General features: G+C 43.3%; 1 protein-coding gene across 3 annotated transcripts in view; it reads right to left on the bottom strand.

Moving 5' to 3' along the window:
• NCAPG (non-SMC condensin I complex subunit G) overlaps positions 1–24,634 on the bottom strand; it is a 281,872-nt gene that overhangs the window by 49,903 nt on the left and 207,335 nt on the right. For all 3 annotated transcript variants that reach the window (XM_070757387.1, XM_070757390.1, XM_070757388.1), the window contains exons 17-18: positions 23,693–23,858; positions 23,398–23,559 (exon numbers count right to left, since the gene is read on the bottom strand). In XM_070757387.1, the coding sequence (XP_070613488.1) occupies positions 23,398–23,559; positions 23,693–23,858 (328 nt within the window). The remainder of the gene's footprint in view (positions 1–23,397; positions 23,560–23,692; positions 23,859–24,634) is intronic.

The raw sequence follows: 24,634 nt of genomic DNA, 5'->3' as shown, positions 1-24,634 counted from the left end.
ATTTTCTGGATGTCTATTTTGACATCGGGTTTCCATACCTATTTGATTGGATTATAGCTCGCTAATTGGATTACAAAATGGCTTCAAAGAAGACACTGTATCATTCTTCAAGTACTTCTACCACAACACCAGCATCACCAAGCGTTGTAGAAAAAATGGAGACAGCGGAAGTTAAAAATATGTTTCAAATTTTAAGGGAAAATCTTAAACCAGTCAATGAGAATATAAATCAAATGAAAGTAGAAATTAAAGAAGTTAGAGAAATCATAGGAAAAAATGAACAACATATACAGAAGGTGGAAGAAAATGTGGAAAGTCATGACAGAAAACTGAATTGATTTATAGCATTTGACCAAAGGCAAGAAAAGATTACCATAATTTTAGAGATGGATAGGTCTGAATTTTATTTGTGTTTTCAAAACATTTAAGAAGAGAAAGGAGAAAATCTTTATGAAATAATGGAAGGAAAAGAAAAATTATTGAATGATACTGATGAAGTTCATCACTTACATACCAGATGTGCGATGAGACATAGTTTATCCAGAGAAGGACATGTAAGATTTACCAAAAAGGCACCTACTACAAAAATTGAGAACCACTACTCTTAAATATAAAGAAAAAGAGACCGCAGTCTTAAAGCAAGTACAGTGATACCTTGTCTTACGAACTTAATTTGTTCCGTGACCAGGTTTGTAAGTAGAAACATTCATAAGATGAAACAATGTTTCCCATAGGAATCAATGTAAAAGCAAATAATGTGTGCAAACCCATTAGGAAAATCCAAACTTTAAGGCATAAAAAAAAAGGGGCGGGCAGAGAAAGTGAAGGCTAACGGAGTGGAGACGGACAGCTAGGAGAAGCAAGGAATGGAGGTCCTAACGAAGGCTAACGCCGCCCCAAATTGCTCCCAAAATCACCTCTCCGAAAGCTTCTTACGCTGCCCCAAATTGCTCCACAAATCACCCCTTCAGATGCTTCCTATGCTACCCCAAATCGCCTCCAAAATTACCCCTTCAAACACTTCCTATTCCACTCCAAATCGGCTCCTAAATCACCCCTCCAAAACCTTCCTACGCCGCCCCAAATCACTCCAAAAATCACCCCTCCAAAAGCTTCCTACGTTTCCCCAAATCGCTTCTAAAATCACCCCTCCAAAACCTTCCTTTAATTTTTTTAAATTATTTTTAAAAAAACCCTACACACATACATACAAATACAAAACAAAACACAAAAAGGAGCTACAATCGCTCCGCTCAGAATAGAAGTCTCCATAGTAAAAAAGAAAAACTTTTGTTAATTATATCATTTTAGAGGAAAGAAAACACCTAGTTCATATAACTATTTATATAGATTTCAAAATAGTAAATTTGTAATCTTTAATTCATTGAGAATTTCTTCTATTCAACCAAATATAGACCCTTTCTCAGATTTTTTAAATTCCGAATCTTCTTGATTTTTCAACCGCCTCATCAATATGTCCAGGTCTGCACATTCAATAATTTTTCTGATTACCTCATCTTCTTTTGGGACTTCTGTTTCTTTCCATCTTTGAGCGAAAGCAATTCCAGTAGCTGCTAAGATGTGAGTTATCAAATATTGTATGTATTTTTTATATTTATGTGTTGCAATGCCTTTTTGAAATGAATAAGTCCTTGCATCTTTTTGGAATCTACTCTGAATCTGGGCATAAGTCCACCAATCTATTGTTATCCCTGCTTCATTTAATTCTTGTCTGGTTATTAGTTTCAATTGCTCATTTAATAAATCCTTACGTTTCAATATTTTTCCTTCTTGTAGTAAGTTTGGATGGCATGTAGCTTCAATTGGGGAGACCCAATCAGGTATTGTTAAAAAATGGTCTTTTTAATATCAATCCATGTTTCTAGCAGTGACTTCCTGATTATATGTCTTTTAAAGCAGTGTTTCCCAACCTTTTTTGAGCCGCGGCACATTATTCATATTTCAAAATCCTGGGGAACATCGAAGGGGCGGGCGGGGGGGGGGCAGGCTAAAGAAAAGTTTGGACAAAAAACCCCTCTCTTTTTCCTCCCTTTCGCTCTATTTCTCCCTTTCTCTCTTTTCCTTCCTTCCCTTCTTTCTCTCTCTCCATCCCTCTTTCTTTCTTTCTTCCTCTCTTTTTTGCTCTCTTTCTCTCCCTCCTTCCCTTCCTCTATGTCTTTCTCCCTTGCTCTCTCTCTCTCTCTGTCTCTCTTGCTATCTCTTTCTTGCTTTTTTCTCTCTTTCTTGCTCTCTCTCTCTCTTTCACTGTCTTTTGCTATATGTCTTTTTCTTTCTCTTTGCCTCTCTTGCTATCTCTCTTTCTTTCTCTCTCTCTTTCTCTCTCTCTCTCTGCCTCTCTTGCTATGTCTCTCTCTCTTGCTATGTCTCTCTTTCTTTCTCTCTCTCTCTCTCTGCCTCTCTTTCTCTCTCTCTTTCTCTGCCTCTCTTGCTATGTCTCTCTCGCTCTGTCTCTTTCTCTGCCTCTCTTGCTATGTCTCTCTTTCTCTCTCTCTCTGCCTCTCTTATATGTCTCTCTTTCTTTCTCTCTCTCTCTCTCAGCTGACTGCAAGAGGGAGCCCTGACGGCGGCAGCTGGACGTGCTGCTGGACGCGGCGTCCAGCAGCATGTCCAACTGCCACCGTCGGTGCCTCCACCCTGGAGCTCTCCCCGCGACTGCCTGCGGCCGCTGCCATCTCCTCGCCATCTCCCCGCGACTGCCATCTCCCCACGACTGCCTGCGGCCGCTGCAGCCACCACCACCCCACTACCATCTCCCCGCGACTGCCTGCGCCGCTGCAGCCGCCACCCCCCACTCCCACCGCCATCTCCCTGTGCCGCTTCAGCCGTCACCCCCCCCGCTCCCACCGCCAGTGCCCTCTCGCCGGGCCCCAAAGGACACTTGCCGCGGTTTCTGGCGCTCTCCTGCTGGGCCCCAAAGAAGGAAGGTGGGAAAAAGGCGCGAAGAATGAAGCTCTCCTTCTTCCTGCCTTCCTTCTTTGGGGCCCAGCAGGAGAGCGCCAGAAACCGCGACATCGGGCAGGAGCCGGGAGGTCGGAGGCACCGGCAGTGCCCCACCCAGCTGGAGCTTCCCTAGTAGCTTCGCAGCACACCTGACTGTGTCTTGCGGCACACTAGTGTGCCGCGGCACACCGTTTGGGAAACGCTGTTTTAAAGTATGAATGGATTTTATACTTATCAAACCATACCAAAGCATGCCAACCTACTTACAAACTTGGTCACGGAACAAATTAAATCATGATCTTCTAGGTTTAATAGTCGTCTGTTATCCAGAGTTAACCATTCCTTAATCCATAAGGCTGCGGCTTGATAATATAATTTCCAGTTTGGAAGGGCTAGACCCCCTCTATCTTTTACATCTCCTTACGCATTTAATTTTATTCTTGCTTTTTTCCCTTGCTGGATGATTTTTTTAATGATCTTTGTTAATTCTTTAAAAAAGTTTCCCCCTGGGTTAATTGGAATTACAGTGATACCTTGTCTTACAAACTTAATTGGTTCCGGGACGAGGTTCGTAAGGTAAAAAGTTCGTAAGACGAAATATTGTTTCCCATAGGAATCAATGTAAAAGCAAATAATGCATGCATTAGGAAAATCCAAACTTTAAGGCTTAAAAAAAAGCGGCAGGTGGACAAAGTGAAGGCTAACGGAGTGGAGAAGGACAGCGAGGAGAAGCGAGTAATGGAGGTCCTAACGAAGGCTAACACCGCCCCAAATCTCTCCTAAAATCGCCCCTTCAAATCCTTCCTACGTTGCCCCAAATTGCTCCAAAAATCACCACTCCAAAAGCTTCCTATCCTGCCCCAAATTCCCCCAAAAATCGCCACTCCAAAAGCTTCCTACCTTGCCCACAATTCCACCAAAAATCGCCTCTCCAGCCGCTTCCTATGCCACCCAAATCAAGGTCCTAACAAAGGCTAATGGAGTGAAGAAAGGCAGCAAGGAGAAATGAAGCATTTTGAAAGGAGAGGTGAGTTTGGAAGACTTTGGAAGCTTTTTGAGTGGCGATTTTTGGAGGAATTTGGGCTAAGATAGGAAGCTTTTGGAGTGGCAATTTTAGAAGCAATTTGGGGCAAGATAGGAAGCTTTTGGGGGAGTGATTTTGGGGCAATTTGGAGTGGTGTAGGAAGCTTTTGGAGTGATTTTAGCAGCAAGATGGGGTGAAGGAAGCGGCAGGCTAGGGAGGATTTTGGCAGCAGGATTGGGCGGCTGCAGGGAGCAGAGGAAGCAAAGGGCTAGAGGGGAAAGTGGCAGGGAAAGGGAGCAGCTCCGGTGTTCCCCACCTCAGGTGCAAGCAAAAGGGGATGGGGAATTCCAGTGGGGAATTCCCATGCAAGCAAATGGGAAATCCCGGAGGTGACAGTCACAAGGCAGGGGAATCCCTTCGGCAGTCAGAGAGCGCATGCGCAGTACGAGAGCCCATGGACCCAGGTTCAGGTTCGTAAGACGGAAAGTGTTTTTAAGACAAGGCAAAGAAATCTTAAACCCCGGGCTCGTATCTCGAAACGTTCGTATGACGAGGGGTTCTTAAGATGAGGTATCACTGTACTTGAAACAAAAACAGTAATTTGGGCAAAATATTCATCTTAATTGTGAAAATCCTCCCTAGTAAAGACAGATGCAAATTGTTCCATATTTCCAAAGCCTTTTTAATTTGAACTAAAAGTTTTGTATAATTATCGTCTTTTAAAGACAGAAATTTGGCAGAGATCCAAATACCTAAGTACTTTACTTTCTTCATTGTTTTCATATTTGTTAAATTTTCTAGTTGTTTTGTCTATGATCCAGTCATATTTTTAGTTATCAATTGTGTTTTACTTTTATTGATTTTTAGTCCTGCCACATTCCTAAATTCTTCTATTAAATCTATTAATTTTGGTAATGATGTCAAAGGATTTTCTGTGATAAAAACGCTTGGACTTTGTAACATTCTTTTTTAATTTCTAATCCTTTAATTTCCTTGTTTTGTCTAGTTTTAATTAACAATGTTTCCAATGTCAAAATAAATAACAAGAGAGAGAGAGAACAACTTTGCCTGACCCCTCTTTGTATCTTTCAGTTTGATCATTGTTTATTATAATTTTAGCTGTTTGATTCGAATATGTAGCATTAATCAGATAGATGAATTTAGTGCCAAATTTCATTTTGGTAAGTTGCAATTTCATAAATGTCCAGTTCACATTATCAAAAGCTTTCTTTGCATCCCAAAAACCCAAAGCCATTTGTTTTTCGGGATGATATTTATAAAATTCCAATGTATTGATAATTGTCCTAAGATTATTTTTAATTTATCTACCAGGCAAGTATCCATTCTGATCCTCATGTATTATTTCATTTAGAATTTTTTTGAGTCTAAATGCGTAGATAGAAATAAATATTTTATAATCTACATTTAACAGGGATATTGGCCTATAGTTTTGTATTTTATCTTTCTCTGTTCCTGGTTTATGTATTAATGTAATTAAAGCCTCAGACCAAGATCTTGGGATTTTGCCATCTACAATTATCTTATTAAAAATCTCTAACATGTTCAAGGTAAGTATATTACTATCTAGTTTATAAAATTCTGCAGGTATAGCATCTGGGCCAGTGGCTTTGTTATTTTTTTTATTTTTAAGTATCTGTTGTAATTCTGCCATGGTAAATGGTGCATTAAGCCTCTGCTATTGTTCCTCTAATAGAGGTGGAAAATTTGTAGAATCTAAAAGATGAGAAATTTCTTCTTTTATTTCTTCCTGTTGATATAAGTTTTTATAAAATTCCACTGCTATTTCCTTCTTTTCATCTGTTCTATATCTTAGTACACCATTACTATCTTCTAGTTTATTTCTCATTTTGGATTCTTTTTGTTTTCTCAACTTATAGGCTAACCAACGCCCCTGTTTATTTGCATATTCAAAATACTCCTGTTTTGCCCTTTTTATTTTTTCGGCTATTTGTTCAATCAAGTTTATTTTATGTTTTATCTTTGTAGTTCAGTTTCAGATTCTTTTAATTCTTGCTCTAATTGTTGATAATGTTTCCTTTTCTCTTTATTTCTTTTGGCTGTATAAGAGATCGTCAGGCCCCGTATATAGGCCTTGGCCATGTCCCATAAATTTTGTGGGGATGTTTCTGCATTTTTATTTATTTTTTAAAAAGACTTCTAATTCCCTTTCTATCCACTCCAAGTATTGAGGATCTCTTAAAATGTTTCAGTTCATTTGCCAGTTAGTTTATTTCTTAATTCCCTTCCAGAGAATTAACAGTGGATTGTGGTCTGCCCAACTGCTTGTTTCTATTTCAATGTCCTTTACATAATTTGGAAGTGCATGTGGATGCCCAAGCCATATCTATTCTGGTCCAAATTTTGTGGGGGTTTGCATATCGTTCCTGCCAAATATCTTTCAATGATAATTCTGTGCTCATTTTCCAGAATGTTGTTGGTAGAATTGTTTTCTTTTTCTTTTCCTTCTTCTTGCCAGAATAGTCCATTGTACTATTGGAAATTGCATTGAAGTCACCAATCAAAATCATGTTCTCAATCGCTAATTCTGTTATTTTATCATGTAATTTTCTAAAGAATTCTTTTTGATTTTCATTGGGTGCATAGATGAACATGGTGACGAGAGGTTCCAAATCTAGTTTCAATTGTAGTATTAATATTCTGCCATCCGGATCACTGTATAATTGTTTTGAATCTATTGTTTCATCAATATACACTGCTACTCCTCTTTTCTTCTGGTCTGCTAGGCTAGTATAAATTTTACCTAATTTTGGGTTCCATAATAGTTTTCTATTAGATTTTTTGATATGTACTTCTTGAAGGATAATTATTTTGTTGTAAGCCGCCCTGAGTCTAAGGAGAAGGGCGGCATAAAAATCGAATGAATAAATAAATAAATAAATAAATTGAGGTCCTAATGAAGGCAAATGGAGTGAAGAAAGGCAGCAAGGAGAAACGAGGCATTTTCAAAGGAGAGGTGATTGTGGAAGACTTTGGAAGCAACTTGGAGCGGCATAGGAAGCTTTTGGAGGGGTGATTTGGGAGCGATTTGGGGTGGTGTGGGAAGCTTTTGGAGAGGTGATTTGGGGAGTGATTTGGGGTGGCGTACGAAGCTTTTGGATAGATGATTTGGGGAGCGATTTGACGCGGCATAGGAAGCTTTAGGAGGGGTGATTTGGGGAGCGATTTGGAGCGGCGTAGGAAGATTTTGGAGGGGTGATTTGGAGGCGATTTGAGGTGGCGTAGGAAGCTTTTGGAGAGGTGATTTTGGCAGTAAGATGGGGCAAAGGAAGTGGTAAGCTAGGGGGGATTTTGGCAGCGGGATGGGGCGGCTGCGGGGAGCAGAGGAAGCGGAGGGCTAGAGGGGAAAGTGGCAGGGAAATGGGGCAGCTCTGGCGTTCCCCGCTTTGGGACTGCAGGTGGAAGTAAAAGGAGGCGGGGAATCCCGGTGGGGGCGGCAAGCAAATGAGAAATCCCGGTGGTGATAATCCCTGCGGCAGTAAGAGAGCGCACACGCAGTAAGAAAGCCCACGCACCCAGGCTTGGGTTCGTAAGGTGAAAATGGTTCTTAAGAAGAGGCAAACAAATCTTAAACACCGGGTTCATATCTTGAAAAGTTCATATGAAGAGGCGTTCGTAAGATGAGGTATCACTGTACCAAGAAGAGTGAGGGGTTTAAGAAGAGAACATCAATTTTTGATTAGGAAGCTTAATGAAAGAGGAATCAACTTTCGATGGTTGGTTCCAGAAGGCATCTTTTTGCTTTGGCAAGGTAAAGATTGAGATTGGATACAGTGAATAAGGCAGAAATATTTTATAGACAGAATTTTATACAGATGGAAGAAGGAATACAGGAGCTAGAACTGAGAAGAAAAGAAACTTTAAAAACAAATTGAGAAAGATTTGGAGAAATGAAAGACTTCTCCACTGCACTGGAAGGAGAGTCCAACATGGGTAGTTCCCTAGAATAGAGAATATTTAGAATTTTTTCCCTTTTTTCTTTTCTCAAATTGATTGAAATGTAAGATTAATAATTAAGCAAGAAGTATAGATAAGCATTAATTGGGCTGAAATGATTTTAAAATTTGGGATTAGGAAATGTACTATTTAGAGGGGGGAAGAAGTCTGAAATTCGTATATGTTTAGAATTTCTTTTTAATTTTCTTTTGTTAAGATCTGATTGGCTATACAAGGCTTTCTTGGTTTATAGAATAATGTATAAAGAAAGAAGGAAGCATTTTGGCATAATGGTTAAGTTAGAAATATAATTGGTGTTGTACTTTTTGAAGGAACATTAAGGAGGGAATTTAATTAAAATAAAAGTATGTACCTGGATGACAACATTAGAAAAAAAACCTTTTGCAACTTTTTGATGATTGATATTAGTTACTAACAAAATACCGCATTTTATTCATGGAAAATTAGATGGTAGCTCAGCCGGGTATGGCCGCTGAGGCCAGGGACTCCTGGCTGGTCTTCTCCTCTTCAGGACATTTCCCCCTGAGGGAAGAGGCCCTATAAGGAGGTAACGAGGGAGGTGGTGCCCACGGAGGGCAGATACCTCATAACTGCTCCTCTTCATGTTATCTGAAAAACAAGAAGGAAAGGAAAAAAGGGAAAAACATTAATGAGATATTTTAAATTTTTATTTTCTTCAGAAGTAAAACTCAAAGCCTCTACACTCTAGACTGAGTTTTTTTAAACTGAGCTCATGGGGGCAGGCAAGGGGCGGTGCCTACTCATTATGTAAATTTAACTCAGTCTCTACCAATAGGACTAGAGAATTACCCATGTTGGACTCTCCTTCCAAGTGCAGTGGAGAAAAGACCTGTTGTACCTACCTGAACGGTCTTCTCGATGCACTGGAAGGAGAGTCCAACATGGGTAATGTACCAATCCTATTGGTAGAGACTGAGTTATAATTAGCATAATAATAGCTACCGCCCCCTTATTGCTCCCATGAGCCCCAGTTTTAAAAACAAAAAAAACCATGTAAGAGGATAACCAATTTTTATTAATACAACTAAACTTCAACTCCCCATCTCCAACGTCTCTGAACTTCAACTAGTCGGGTGGGTTTGGACTCTCCTTCCAGTGCATCGAGAAGACCGTTCAGGTAGGTACAATGGGTCTTCTCCACTGCATCTGGAAGGAGAGTCCAACATGGGATATACCAAAGATTTACTGCCCATGGGAGGGAGAAGGTCTTGACTGGGACGTTGGAGATGCACACACTTTCTGTAGCACACGTCTACCAAACGCTGCCTCAGCAGACGCAAATGAGTCCAACTTGTAGTGCTTAATAAATGTCGTAGGTGCCACCCAAGTAGCAGCCCTGCAAATGTCTTCTATAGAGGCCTGTGTCGTCCAGGCCGCCGATGTGGCCGCACTTCTGGTTGAATGAGCTGTTAAGCCCTGCGGAGGGTCGTGACCTCCCGCTCTGTAGGCTTCCAGGATGCAGTCCTTTAGCCAACGGCTTATTGATTTAGAAGATAGTCCAAGTCCCATTCTGTGTTGAGCAAATGAAATAAACAAAGTCTCAGACTTCCTGAATGCTGCAGTTCTCCTGATATAAATCTTTAGAGCACGTCGTACGTCAACCTTATGCCATCTTAATTCGGATGGATGGTCTCCATGCGTGCAGAAGTCAGGCAATATAAGTTCCTGTTTCCTGTGGAACAGAGTATTCACCTTGGGAATGAACGACGGATCCAAGCGGAGTACCACTCTATCTGGGTAGAAGATACATAAATCCGGTCTCACAGAGAGGGCTGAAATCTCTGACACTCTGCGTGCCGAAGTGACCGCTACTAAGAAGGCTGTTTTCAAGGAGAGGAGCCTAAGTGGAATTGATCTCAGAGGCTCAAATGGTGGTTTTGTCAAGGCCTTAAGTACTATCGATAGATCCCATGAGGGAAATCTCTGTACCAGTGGTGTATGTGAATTTGAGGCTCCACGTATAAAGTCTCTTACCCACGAATGGTGGGCTAGCGAACGAGACTCCGGTATTTGAATCATGGTGGAGAGTGCCGCCACCTGTCTCCTCAATGTGTTAGGAGCCAGTCCCCGATCTATTCCTGCCTGCAGGAATTCCAGCACCGTAATCACCGATGCTTCCATGGGGTTCTTGCCCTCCTTGTTACAAAAGGTGCAAAAGGCCGCCCACGTGGCCTGGTATATCCTGGAGGTCGAGGGACGTCGAGCAGCCTGAATTGTATCGATGACCTTCTCCGGCAGATCTTGATGCTTTAATCTGTGCCTTTCAAGTGCCAGACGGTTAGTTGTAGCCACTGGGGATCCGGGTGAAGCAGGTTCCCTTGGCTGAGAGTGACGATGTTGTCTGGCATCCTCCATGGTGGAGCTAGTGACAGAGCCATCAGGTCGGCGAACCACGGCCGGCGTGGCCAGTGTGGTGCCACCATCAGCACCTCTGCCCTTTCCTGGAGAATTTTTTCTATGACCCTTGGTATCAGGTTTACTGGAGGAAATGCATACAGCAGTCCTGTCGGCCAAGCTGACCGCAAAGTGTTGACCCCTTCTGACCCCGGTTCCGGGAAACGTGAATAGAACCTTTGGGTCTGCGCATTCCGGTGGGTGGCGAACAGATCTACAGATGGAGTCCCAAACCTGTGCATATCTGTTAGAAGAGTGCTGGGTCCAGCCTCCATTCTGACGGGTCTAATGTAGTCCTGCTGAGCCAATCTGCCTGGGTGTTGTTGGTCCCGGCAATGTGCTCTGCGGATAAGGACGCTAGGTGAAGTTCGGCCCAATCGAAGATTTGCCGTCTCGTCCATGAGGCGACGCGACCTCGTGCCCCCTTGGTGGTTCAAGTGGGCTCTGGTCGCCACATTGTCCGTAAACACTAGTATGTGTTTGTCCTGGACAATAGCATGGAAAGCCTGAAGAGCTAGGAAAACCGCTCGAAGTTTGAGGAAGTTGATGTTTATAGGAGACAATTCCTCTGCCGTCCATGTGCCCTGCGCCATGTGGGGACCGATGTGAGCTCCCCAACCGTATAGGCTGGCGTCTGTAGTCAGGATCATCTTGTCCTGCGTCTGAAAGGAAGAACCCTTGAGTATTGCGGGCGATGTCCACCATCTCAGGGAAACCTTGACGTGTCGTGGTATGTGAGTTCGTTGATGTGAGTGGCTCACCTTGGCTCTTTGTGCCGGTAGTAAAAACCACTGCAGGGCCCGTATGTGATGCCTGGCCCAGGGCACAATCTCTACAGCTGAGACCAGGGTTCCCAACACCTTTGACAACAGTGACATGGGAACCCGTCTGTGTTGGTTGATTTCGGCTATCAAACGTTGTATATTTTTTATCCTCTCTGGGGAAAGCGAGACTGAGCCTGACAAGGTGTCTATGATCGCTCCCAGGTGTAAAAGTCTGGTTCGGGGGATCAATTGGCTCTTTTCCAGATTGATGGTAAAGCCATGAGCTTCCAATGTCCGTATAGTTTGGGTTAAGTCCTGTCTCGCCTGCGCTGGCGTTCTGGACAGTATGATGATGTCGTCCAGATACGCCATCAGTCTGATGTATTGAGAGCGCAGGTGTGCCGTCAGGGCATCCAGGAGCTTGGTAAACGTCCGTGGAGCTAACGAAAGGCCGAATGGCATGGCCTTGTATTGGTAGTGTGTTCCCTCTGAACAAAAACGGAGGTATTTTCGGTGTGATACATGTATGGGAACGTGCAGGTACGCCTCTTTCAGGTCGATGGACGTTAACAGATCCTGTGATCTGATTGAGGTCAAGATAGTTTGAAGCGAGTGCATGTGGAATCGCCTGTATTTGATGAAGATGTTGAGTTGCTTCAGGTTGAGAATCAACCTGCAACCTCCTGAGGACTTGGGAACAATGAAAATCCTGGAGTAAAATCCTTTTCCCTCCTCCTGTGGCGGAACCAGCTCTATGGCTTGGATTTCTAGAAAATGAGCGATTTCGTTTTGCAATTGTTGTTTGTCTTGCGGTTTTCGAACTCTTGGGCAGTGTATAAACCGATTGGGGGGTCGGCCTACAAACTCCAGGCGTAGACCTCCCGACACCGTAGCTTGGACCCATTGGTCTGAGGTGGTGGTGTACCAGGAGGCGCTGAAGTTCTGGAGCTTCCCCCCGATTGGCAAATGTTTGGCAGAGTCACTTAGAACGGCGGAAACCTCTCTGGGTGTTCCCCCGAAAGGGCCGCCTCGAGCCTTGGTAGCCCCTGGGTCGGTCTTGAAAGGACCCCCGGTCGCTTCTGAAGGTTTGGTTTGAAAACTGACCTTGCGAGTACAACCTTTGGCCCTGACCCGCCCCTGTGGAGTTGTCCCAGCGGGGCGTTTGGCGTCTCGTATATGGTGTTGATCTCCGGTCCTGCCGTCTGCCAGTTCTGGGGAGGACCTTCCGCTTGTCCTTGTCCTCAATTAGGACCTTGTCCAATATATCCCCAAAGAGCATAGAGCCTTGAAATGGGGCTGATGCCAGTCTCCATTTGGACTTTAGATCGGCTGGCCAGTGTCGGAGCCACAAGAGTCGGCGTGCTGCAAGTGTGGTAGCCATGCCTCTGCTGGAAAATTTAGCCGCGTGCAATGTGGCATCTGCGGAAAATTCCGTCGCAGCTCGCAGCTTGGCCAGGTCCTGGCGTAGTCTTCCATCTTCCGGTCCCAGGCAAGATTGCATCTCCTGAATCCACCGGAGAGATGCCCTATTGATAAAGGATGCAGCCGCTGCTGCCCTAAATCCCCAGCTCGCCATCTGGTGTGCCTTTTTCAAGAGCACCTCCGCCTTCCGGTCCTCTGGCTTCAGGCTCTCCCCTGTTTCAGAGGGCACCAGGGTGCTGGAGACCAAAGTCACGACCGGTTGGTCTATGGGCGGAAACTCAAGGAGTTTCTCCACTTCCTCGTCGAACGTGTAGAAACGACGTTCCAGGTTGGATGGACCTTGAGCCGCAGCTGGGTATTGCCAAGGGCGCTTGGCTCCTTGCAGAAAAATATTTGATGCTGGGAAATGTTCTGACTCAGGCTGGGGTTCCTGAAGCAAGGCATCTGGAGTCTTGTCTGCATCCTCCGCTGTCTTAGTTGCACCTCTTAGGTTCATCACCTGTTTAGCCTTAAATAACAGAGTCCTGAACAGTGTTGGCTTAAACAGGCCTACCGGTTGAGGTTGCTCAGGGAGGTCATACTCCCTGTCGCTGTCCTCTCCCATGAATGGTTCCTCCGAAAAGGACCCCAAGCCTGAGGGGGGCGGTGCTGACCATATCTGCCCAGTTGTTGTTTGAGAAGGTTGCTGGCCATGTTTATGGGCCCCAGCCACCATGCCTTGAGAATAAACGTTTGCAATGAGATCCTGCAAGTCGGGTGGCAGATCCTGCCAGGTGCTTGTCTGTGCCCTTAGTCCAGCCGCTGTGGGCGTGAACGTGGCCGCTGGGCCCTGGGAACTTCTTCTAGCATAGCTAGCTGACTCAGGTCTATTCCATGAAGGGCCTGGCGAGGGCATGGTGCGTGGCAATCCAGGTGATTGCCTGTCAGGTGACCAGTCCTCCTCAGAAAAACCAAAGGTCGGCATGGTGACTGGGTCAGGTGTTGAAACTTGCCTCTGGCCCAGTGGTACAGTGGAGGGGGAGGCCTGTAGAGCCGCCTCCAGCTTCTTTTCTAAGGCCTTAATGCTTTTTTCGGCCTCCTGCATAGATGAGGCTGAGGCTGGGGACTGTGAAGTCCTAGACTTCTCCTTGGCCTTTCCTTTAGGCTTTTCCTTGGCCCCAGTGGGGGAGGTAGCCTTCTCGAGCCCCGCTTGTTCCTCCATTGTACTCACAGTATTCAAGTTGACTGAGGAACCTCAACGTTTTAGCCCTGCAGCCTCGTTGCCCAGTAAATTTTTGGCCCTGGGTCAGAAAAGATGGCCACCGTCTCTTTTGGCCAATAGCGCCTGCGCACTGAGGCTTCCAGCCTCTTCGCGCCTACCAGCTGCAGGAAGGACTTCCTGTTGGCGCCTTTTTGGGTTGCACAAGTAGCAACCAACATGGCGGCCCCCACGCCGTTCGCGGCTTTTTTCCCCTTTGTTGGGGGGGGAGCGCTGCGGCTTCCAGCCCCCACTATGGCTTATGGCCGCTCCTGCTGCTTTGCCAGCGGCGCGCTCGCGGCTTCGCCGGCCTCGCCGGGGTTTCCGGCAGTCCCAGCGTCTGTTTCTCGCCCTGCGGCTTCCCAGCCGGCGCCGGCGGCTTGTTCGGCGGCTGCCGAACAGCTGAGAGGCGCGGCTCCGTTCCCTGCTTCAATAGCGCCCTCAAGCTTCCCAGTGGAGGGGGCGGACCCCTCCACCTTCAGCTCACAGCCCTGGTCTGGCCACGGAGGTCAGGGACCCCAGGCTGGGTGCTCCTCTACGGGGTGTTCCCACGGAGGGAATACAGACCCCTGAGGAGGATTGTTGGGGGTGCTGCCCGCGGAGGGCAGGAACCCCTTTCCTCTGTTCTTCCCTCTTCTGCGATCCTTTCAATCTGAAAGACAAAGAACAGGATTAAACAGGTCAACAACAATCAACTTAATTTTATTTACAATTTATTTCTAAACATTTAACTCCTAAGAGCAAAACTCAGTATGTCTCTACTCTTGGACTGAGTTTTTAAAACTGGGGCTCATGGGAGCAGTAAGGGGGCGGTAGCTATTATTATGCTAATTATAACTCAGTCTCTACCAATAGGATTGGTACATTACCCATGTTGGACTCTCCTTCCAGATGCAGTGGAGAATGGAGAGACAAGATAATAATAATAATAATAGAACTTTATTACAGTCAAAGACCATCAAAATACTACTACTACTACTACTACTACTACTACTACTACTACTAATAATAATAATAATAATAATAAAAAACACAACATCCAAGAACCATTTCAGATTCTTAGAATCTAGACATTTTAGTATCTCTTTGATCCTAGTATCAGATTCTTGGGTGATAATTGTAGTGCTTGACTTACAGCAGTTCGTTGACCTTCCAAAGTTAGTCGTCACCCAAGTCAACAAAGACATGCTAGGTGTTGAGGTTCTTGGACATCTGGAGACAAATGACTTACAGAATTCATGACTTTTGGCTGACCAACCAAAATTGACCCATTGTAAATATACAAAAGATGTACATATATCGCAATGATGAAGGCACACATTTGTGATAAATCCCCACTGCTACTGCGCAGAATCTGGCCACCTATGCTGTAATTATGGCCTGTTCATCTTTAAGCAGCCACTGGAGATAAGTAGTGTCTGGGTGGCCAGGATAGCTTGCAATTAGTAGCAAAATATGTTTTTTCCTAATGTCTGTATAAAAGGAGCATCTCAGGAGCATGTGTCCCTCAGTCTCCACCTCTCCTGAGCCACAAGGGCAAAATCTTTCAGTGAATGGTATTCTTTTGTACTTGCCGTACAAAACGGTGGATGGAAGCGCATGGCACCATACAAGAGCAAATGCTTTTCGGTGGTTTGCTGATTCCAGCTGTCTAAGATATCTGGCAGGAGCCACAACATATCTAGTGGCATCTGGGGCCAGAAACAGTGGAGCTTTATTTAAGTCCTCCTGCCTCTTGATGTCCTCCACCCTTTGTCGTAAGGTTTGTCTTGCTAGCTCATAGTTCATCTCGAGTATTGAAGCTGGGGAGAAGCCTAATTTGTGAAGATTGAACTCAATGGCCTTAATCCATGAGGAGGAAAATTCGTTGTGAAGGATTAACGGAGCAAGACCTTGCAGAAAAAAATTAAGCTTTAACCACATATTTAGAGACGCTATAGAGATTCTTGCTTCAACTTTTGTCAATCCAGTCTCCAGGCGCAGAATTGCGTTTGAAATGCAATGTGGATTCTGGAGAATTGCTCTAATAAATTTGGATTGAACTATTTCTAGTGGTGTAAAGTGTAAAGCTGAAGCTGGCAATCCAAGCAAGGACCCAAGCTAGCGACTTGGCCATAAAAAGCTTAATAGTAGCAGGAACATAGTGGCCTCCCTTTGTGTGGAAAAAATTGAGAATGGAGCTCACTGATCTTTGGCCCAAGGCAGCTGCATATTCTCCACGTGCTTTCCTTGAGCCTGAAAGACCACCCCCCAGGTATTTGAAGGTGGTTAACTGCTCTATTTTGTGCCCATCAAGATATAATGAGTAAGTTTTTGGCCTTTTTGCAAAGGCCATGATCTTTGTTTTTTCATAATTTATACTCAGGTTATTGTTATTACAGTACTGAAGAAGGGCTAGCAAGGCTCTTTTAAGGCCTACTGGCGTCCTGGAGAGGATCACGGCGTCATCTGCATAGAGCAAAAGGGAGATGTTTCAGTCACCTATTTTGGGGTGATAGTGTTTCAGGTGATTATTTAACTCTTCTGACAGCTTGGGATCTCAGCAAGTCAAGCAAGTGACAGTGATGGAGAAGTTTTTGAAAAGGGAAAATGCAAAGGGCCCTGGACAAAATTCTGACCCAGATGAAGGCCCTAGTATGAGTGGCCAGCAAAAGAAAAAAGACAAGAATGTAAGCTTGAGGCAATACAATGAAAGCTATCTTGCATTAGGATTTACTTTCACCGGGGATGAGACAGCACCGATTCCGCTGTGCTTGGTGTGTGGTGAGAAGCTATCCAACAGTGCCATGGTGCCAAGCAAGCTTAAACGCCATCTCCAAACGAAACACCCTTCTGTTCAAAACAAGCCGATGGATTATTTTGTACGCTTACGTACAAACAATGAAAAAGGGGCAACTTTTTTGAGGAAAACCACAAAGGTAAACGAGAGCGCCCTCAAAGCTAGCTACCTTGTTGCTGAACTTGTAGCTAAATCAAAAAAGTCCCACACTCTGGCAGAAACATTAATACTGCCAGCTTGTAAAGCCATTGTAAATGAGATGCTTGGCACTAACGCAGCCAAAGAGATAGCTAAAGTGCCTCTCTCAGATAACACAATTGCCAGACGTATTGATGACATGTCTGTGGACATTGAAACTGTTGTTTTGGAAAAGGTGCACATCAGTAAGAAATTTGCCTTGCAACTTGATGAGTCAACGGATATTAGTGGACATTGTCAACTCTTGGCCAACGTGCGTTTTGTGGATGGAGAAGCCATTAGAGAAAACTTCCTATTTTGCAAGGCACTGCCAGAAAAATCAACAGGAGAGGAAATATTTCGGGTCACATCGGAATATCTTGATAAAAGCAGGCTTACATGGGGAAACTGCACAGGTGTCTGCACTGATGGAGCCGCAGCCATGGTCGGGCGTGTCAAAGGCTTTTTAAGTAGGGTCAAAGAAAGAAACCCAGATGTTATTGTTACACACTGTTTTTTGCACCGTGAGGCCCTCGTTGCAAAGACCTTACCAGCAGATCTAGCTCCTGTGTTGGATGATGTTGTGCACATAGTGAACTTTGTGAAGACGCGACCTTTGAGATGTCGCTTATTTGCAACTTTGTGTAAAGAAATGGGAGCGGAACATAAAATCTTATTGCTCCACACAGAGGTCCGGTGGCTGTCCCGCGGCAAAGTGTTGGCCCGTGTGTATGAGTTGCGAGAGGAACTTGAAGTATTTCTGACAAACGAGAGGTCTGATTATTCAAAGCTGCTTGCAAGTGATGAGTGGTGTGCAAAGCTGGCATACCTGGCTGATATATTTCATTATCTGAATGAACTGAACACACGGATGCAAGGCCGAAATGAAAACCTGCTTACAAGCACTGATAAAATGAACGGATTCCGTTTAAAGGTGAAGCTCTGGCAACAACATGTGCAGCGTGGCAACCTTGAGATGTTCCCGCTCACCGAGAAACAGCCTGATGGCAACACTGCTGCAATGTGCGAGGTGATTGGCAGACATTTGAAAACTCTTGAGGAGAAGTTGTTGTTTTATTTCTCTTCAGACTTCACAGAATGCCTTGACTGGGTTAGGGACCCATACAGCTCAGCATCTGTTGCTGGAAAGGACATGACTTTAAAGGAGCAAGAGGAACTCATTGAACTGAAACAAGATCGTGGTTTAAGGCTAAAGTTTGCTGATCTTCCTTTGGACAGTTTTTGGTTATCTGTTGCCAAGGAGTTCCCCATTCTGGCCAACAAAGCTATTTTGACATTGCTTCCATTTTCAACCACATATCTACCGTATGTGAGCTGAGCTTCTCAAGCTTGACTGCTATAAAAACTAAAAACAGGGAGAGACTGAGAACTGTTGAGGAAGAGCTTCGTGTGTGTCTTTCTACCATTCCTGCCAGGATATCCCTTTTGTGTTCATCAAAACAGGCCCAAGTTTCACACTGAGTATAAATACATGTAGAAATACTGTAGATCTGAAGGTCAGCAGTTAAAATCTCATCCCCAGCTCCAGGTTGACTCAGCCTTCCATCCTTCCGAGGTGGGTAAAATGAGGACCCAGATTGTGGGGGCAATATACTGGCTCTGTTAAAAAATGCTATTGCTAACATGTTGTAAGCCGCCCTGAGTCTAAGAAGAAGGGGGCATAAAAATTGAATAAATAAATAAATAAATAATATTTACTGTCTTTTTGTGTCATTTTGGTTGGTGGTGTGCCCCAGGATTTTGTAAATGTAAAAAGTGTGCCGCGGCTCAAAAAAGGTTGAAAATCACTGCTCTAGGGGCCCCTGTGTGTCTTGGCTTCTGTTTTCCATAAGCTCACATTCATGCAAACCCCTCCTTCGTGGAGGAGAAGCAAGAGGCACAACCACCGGGGAAACCAAATCTATGAGTAGTTCAGCTGTGTCCACTATGGTCAGCAGAGATTTCCTTAATTTTTCCAGCTTAAGTAATATATTATCTTGTTCTTCGTTAATAAGTCCAGTTTCTAAGATGTTAAGTGCATCATCACTGAGCAATGCTGGCTTACTCCCACTTTCTTCATCTCTCTTTCCCAAGGTTAAGAGTGTGGAAGAGACAGCATCTTTAGAGGCTCCCATGTTGACAATTAAGGGTTTAACCTTTTCCTCACAGAAAACTCTAATTGGAAAAATTTGGAAGGAGGCTAGATGTGCCTTCATCTTAAATAACATTAGTGGAATGGTGGGCTGTTTAAAAGTCAGAAGTAATATCTTCCAATTTGGGGGCTTTGGAAGCCACTCCACAGCACGGAGATCAATCTGCCCCTTCTGACAATGGAGAAGCTGGCTTAAGGAATTTAGTATGGCACTCTTAGTATTCCAACGTCCATAATTAATTCTAATCAAATGAATTCTAAGAGCAACCTGGTGTGTTTGTAGTAGGGGAGATACTTTTCTGTCTTCTAATAAATCTTTTCTATTAGTGCCTCCCCCTCTTGCAGCCCTGCCTGGAGAAGGCCTAATTTTCTGGGTGGGCTGCCACTTTTTTACGGTGCTTCTTTCTTTTCCCCTGCCTTATTAGTCCACAACCACCAAAGCTTTGTCTGTCTCCAGGAAATATTATTTAAATAGAAATATCCAGCAGGGGTACTAAAAATTGTTTAAGAGATTGTTAAAATAAAATTTAAAAATGTAGGAGGAACTGCTGCAAAAACACTCCACCCAGTATGGATTTTAAAAAGTTAAAAAAGAGTTAAAAGTATAAAATATTTTGTTAAAATGTTTAAATGTAAAAATAAAATTTAAAATTTAAAAATAAATTAAAAATATAAATGAGTTAAAAAGAAAGCCTATTTACTTTTGGAGGAGCTCTTTAGAGCCAGTGCTGCCTGTCCTCCATCTTGGCTCCTCCCCTCCAATATCAAGATAGAAGACTAACAAGATTACACAGGTACCATACAGATTGGGGAGAGGCTCAAAAACAGTCAATGTAGACCCTGCTGCAAAACACCAATCTTAAGAATCATGCCAAAAGAAACTGAGAACTGAAGTGAGTGCCCCTGTTTTTTTTCATTTAGAACCATGGAAGATGAGAGGGAAATGCCTACCTAAGTCTGCATAAAGATTGATGAGGCATCCTATAGAAAATGACTACATTAATCTGCAATCTTTTTCTTCCCCTATCATTCCCATTGATATATGATTTGACTTTATACTTGTCATCTTATTATTTCTGACTGCTAGCATTATATCTGTATCTTCCAGCTTGCTCTGGATAAAAGTATTTTGCATTTTTGTATATGAGAAAACACTTCTGTACTTCTGCTTGCTTCCTTGCTGCTCGCTTTATAAACCACCAAGCTGATTTACTTCCAGTTTGTGAAACTTTACATTTTATCACTTATTCACATTTCTGAGGATAGGGAGAATTTCATTTTTTTCCCTAGAGGGTGGGCAATGGATTATCTAAGTGTGACATTCACACCGCTTTGGGAAGCTGGGAATCTAGGCTGATAAAATGTGGAATGAGGAGAGGGAGAGATCATTTTAAATTTCCCAGGGTGTTCTGGCTGCTGACTTCCAATCTGATGTCTAGCACAGATAATGGGTTACAACCTCTTCAAGAAGAACAGGTCAAACAAGAAAGGAGGAGGTGTTGCACTATACATCAAAGACCACTACACTGCCACAGAACTACATCCAACCAAAGATGATAACCCCCTAGAAATCATATGGGTCAACATAAAAGAAAAAAAGAGCAACACCACAATTGGAGTATACTACAGACCACCCAATCAAACAGACACAATGGACGACCTCTTCACATGCCAACTAACAGACATATGCAACAAACACAGCACGACAATAATGGGGGACTTCAACTACCCAGACATCAACTGGAAAACTAACTCAGCACCAAGCGGAAAGTCTGCCAAATTTCTTTCCAGTCTAGCTGACAACTTTCTAACCCAAAAAGTTGAAACAGGAACCAGAGAGAATGCTATATTAGACCTAATACTAACAAACAGGGAAGAAACAATAGAGGGAACAGAAGAAGAAGGGAAACTGGGAGAGAGCGACCACGTCATCCTCAAATTCAACATAGTGCAATCACTAGCTACTATACCCAACACCACTACAGTCCCAGACTTCAGAAAAGCGGACTTTAACAAGCTCAGAGCGAACCTTGAACAATGCCCCTGGAACGAACTCTTAGAAGGAAAAACCACTCAGGAAGCCTGGGTGATCCTAAAAAACAGCATCATAGACGCCCAAAACAACGCAATCCCCATGAAAAGGAAAAACAGGAAAACCAAAACTAAACCTGCATGGCTAAACAAAGCCCTCGCAGATGACATAAAAGGAAAAAAAGCTAAGTACAAACAATGGAAAGAAGGACTCATAACCAAAGCGGAATATCAGCAAACAGCCAGTTCCTGCAAACAAAAAATAAAAACAGCAAAGGCACAATATGAACAACACCTTGCAGCGGAAGTCAAAGACAACAAAAAAAGATTCTTCCAACACATCAACAATAAGAAGAAAATCAAAGAAACAATCGTCACACTAAAAAACGAAGAGGGTAGAGAAATCACAGACAGCAATGACCAAGCACAGCTACTCAACGCCTACTTTGCATCAGTCTTCACACAAAAGGGAACCTCCCTCCAACCAATCTGCAATTTAACTGCAACAAACTGCCCCAGAACCGAACTCAACATAGACAAAAGCACAGTGAGGGACTACCTGAGGTAACTCAACGAATACAAATCACCAGGGCCAGACGGACTTCACCCCAAAGTCCTAAAAGAATTGGCAGACACCATAGCAGAACCACTGTCCTTATCTACCAAATATCCTGGATCACTGGAGACCTACCGGAAGACTGGAAGCGAGCTGACGTAGTCCCCATCCACAAAAAAGGCACAAAGACCGACCCAGGTAACTACAGACCAATCAGTCTGACCTCTATACCTGGAAAAATACTGGAGAAAATAATCAAAAAACAACTTACCCACTTCCTAGAAACAAACAAGATCATATCCAATAGCCAGCACGGATTCATCAGAAACAAATCATGCCAAACCAATCTCATATCATTTTTCAACACCATAACCAAGTCAGTTGACCAACGCAACTCAGTGGACCTCATATACTTGGACTTCAGTAAGGCTTTCGATAAAGTCGACCACAATCTCCTAATCCACAAACTAGAAAAAAATGGAGTAGATTACTACACATGTAGATGGATAAACAGTTGGCTGACCAACCGCACCCAACGAGTTGTCCTCAACGGCACCAAATCCACATGGAAAAAAGTAGACAGTGGAGTACCACAGGGCTCTGTCCTGGGTCCTGTACTCTTTAACATCTTCATCAACGACCTGGACGAGGGAATAAAAGAGGAACTAATAAAATTTGCAGATGACACCAAGCTGGCGGGGGTAGCCAACACCCTTGAGGACAGGCTCAGAGTACAAGAAGACCTAGACAGACTATCACAGTGGGCCCATACCAACAAAATGAGGTTCAACACCGACAAAAGAACCCTAGACATACATACAGCCTGGGAGATACCCCACTCAGCAGTAGTGACTGCGAAAGAGATCTTGGAGTCTTGGTGGACAATCAACTAAACATGAGTCAGCAATGTGCAGCAGCAGCCAAAAAAGCCAACTCAATCCTAAGCTGCATCAACAGAGAAATACGCTCCAAGACCAGGGAAGTACTAATACCACTCTACTATGCCCTGGTCAGACCCCACCTGGAGTACTGCATCCAATTTTGGTCACCTCACTACAAAAAAGACATCGAAACTCTGGAGAAGGTGCAAAAAAGAGCAACCAAAATGATTAGGGGACTCGAAACCAAGACTTACGAAGAGAGATTGAGAGAACTGGGCATGGACAGCCTAGAAAAAAGAAGGTCTAGAGGGGACATGATAGCAGTTTACAGATACTTGAGGGGTTGCCACGGTGAGGAGGGGGTCTCTTTATTCCCCAGGGCACCAAAGGGCCGGACGAGGAACAATGGTTGGAAGCTGACCAAGGAGAGATTCAACCTGGAAATAAGGAAGAACTTCCTGACGGTCAGAGCGATCAACCAATGGAACTGCCTGCCAGGGGAGGTGGTGAACTCCCCAACTCTGGACACCTTCAAGAGGAGATTGGACTTCCATTTGGCTGGGGTGCTGTAGGGTTTCCTGCTCAGGCAGGGGGTTGGACTCGATGACCTAACGGTCCCTTTCAACTCTATTAATAAATAAATAAATAAATAAATAAATAAATAAATAAATAAATAAATAAATAAATAAAAATTTTTGCTAAATGAATTTCAAACAAATTTATTTATTCTATAGAATCGTGACACCACAATGTTTGATAAACACTGGCTTCAGGTTTTTCTCAGAAGAAGTTAGAAGATAAGAAAACCTGGTGGCCAAAGAAAGATACGTTTTTATTGTTAGTTTTTGCAAACTTGTGATTTTGGAGAATGGAGATATGGTTTCTTCTCACACACTCTGATATTCTTAGACATGTCTCAGAAATTTTACAAACCCCCCACATAAATCTATGTTTCTGTATCATTAGGCTATGACTTACTACAATCATTAAACTTTGACTTACCACAAGAATATCCTCAAATAAATCGATCAGGTCATTTGTGAAATCCTTACTGATTTCTAAGGAACAGAGAGCTTTTGCATATATCCGGACATATGGTGCACTTGGATCCGTCAAAATTTCACTGCATATTTTCAGCGCTAAATTATCATGAACGGTCAAACCCTGAAAAAACCATTACAATATGGTAATTCTCCACAATTTCAACAAAAGCATTACTACAAGGAGTATCCAGATTTTGAGGGCTTTCTAATGTTAGATCAAACAAAACAGTCTCCCCACATACAATTCACCCTACCTGGCAGTTCTGAAAGTGTTGATTCAATTCACTGGGCCTTGTTAGATCCACCAGAAGTTCAGCAACGTTAGTTACATCAACCTCTGACAATGGTGATGAAGCTGGAGCATTAAGTAATATTTGCAACGTTGGAAGAAAAATTTCTCCAAAGCATTCCTGATTGGTTCTGCATTTTTAACACAACACAACATCAAACGTACCCAACTGCATCAATTTTCCAAAAAGCATAAGAGAAATCAATTCTATGTCCAAATGAAAGAATAAGTTATCCTGTTAAAGTGGCATCAGGTGCAAACAACAGCAATTATTGTAAATCTTACCATGGGTTCTTTTGCTGTTTTATAGCATTTGGTATACAGATACTTAACAGCCTTACCACAGTAAGAAAAAAAATTAAAAGTATCTATATGATAAGATTGATGTACACCCAGTTAAAAAATTCAACAAAGATTGTTTTTAAGAAAACAGCAAATCACAGTTAAGCAGTTGTTATTATTCAAATTACAGTATTTTTTCTTTTCAATTAACTTCACTTTGAGCTATTTAAAATACAGGTAGTCCTCATCTTATAACCATAATTGATCCGAAAACCTTTGCTGCTAAGCCAGACAGTTAAGTGAATTTTGCTCATTTTACAACCTTTTTTGCCACAGTTATGTGAATCACTGCAGTTGTTAAGTTAATAACACAGTTGTTAAATGAATCTGGCTTTCCCATTGATTTTGCTTATCAGAAAATGGCAAAAGGTGACCCCAGGAAACTGCAACTGTCATAAATATGAGTTACTTACCAAGTTTCTGAATTTTGATCACATGACCATGGAGATGGTATAATGGTCATATGTGTGAAAAATGGTCAAAAGTTACTGTTTTTAGTGCCATGATAACTTTGAACAGTCACTAAATGAACTGTTGTAAGTTGGGGACTACCCGTATAGAAAAA

Source organism: Erythrolamprus reginae, chromosome 7 (genome assembly GCF_031021105.1).
Source record: "Erythrolamprus reginae isolate rEryReg1 chromosome 7, rEryReg1.hap1, whole genome shotgun sequence".
Lineage (NCBI taxonomy): Eukaryota > Metazoa > Chordata > Lepidosauria > Squamata > Dipsadidae > Erythrolamprus > Erythrolamprus reginae.
This window is presented reverse-complemented; position numbering and strand designations above follow the sequence as displayed.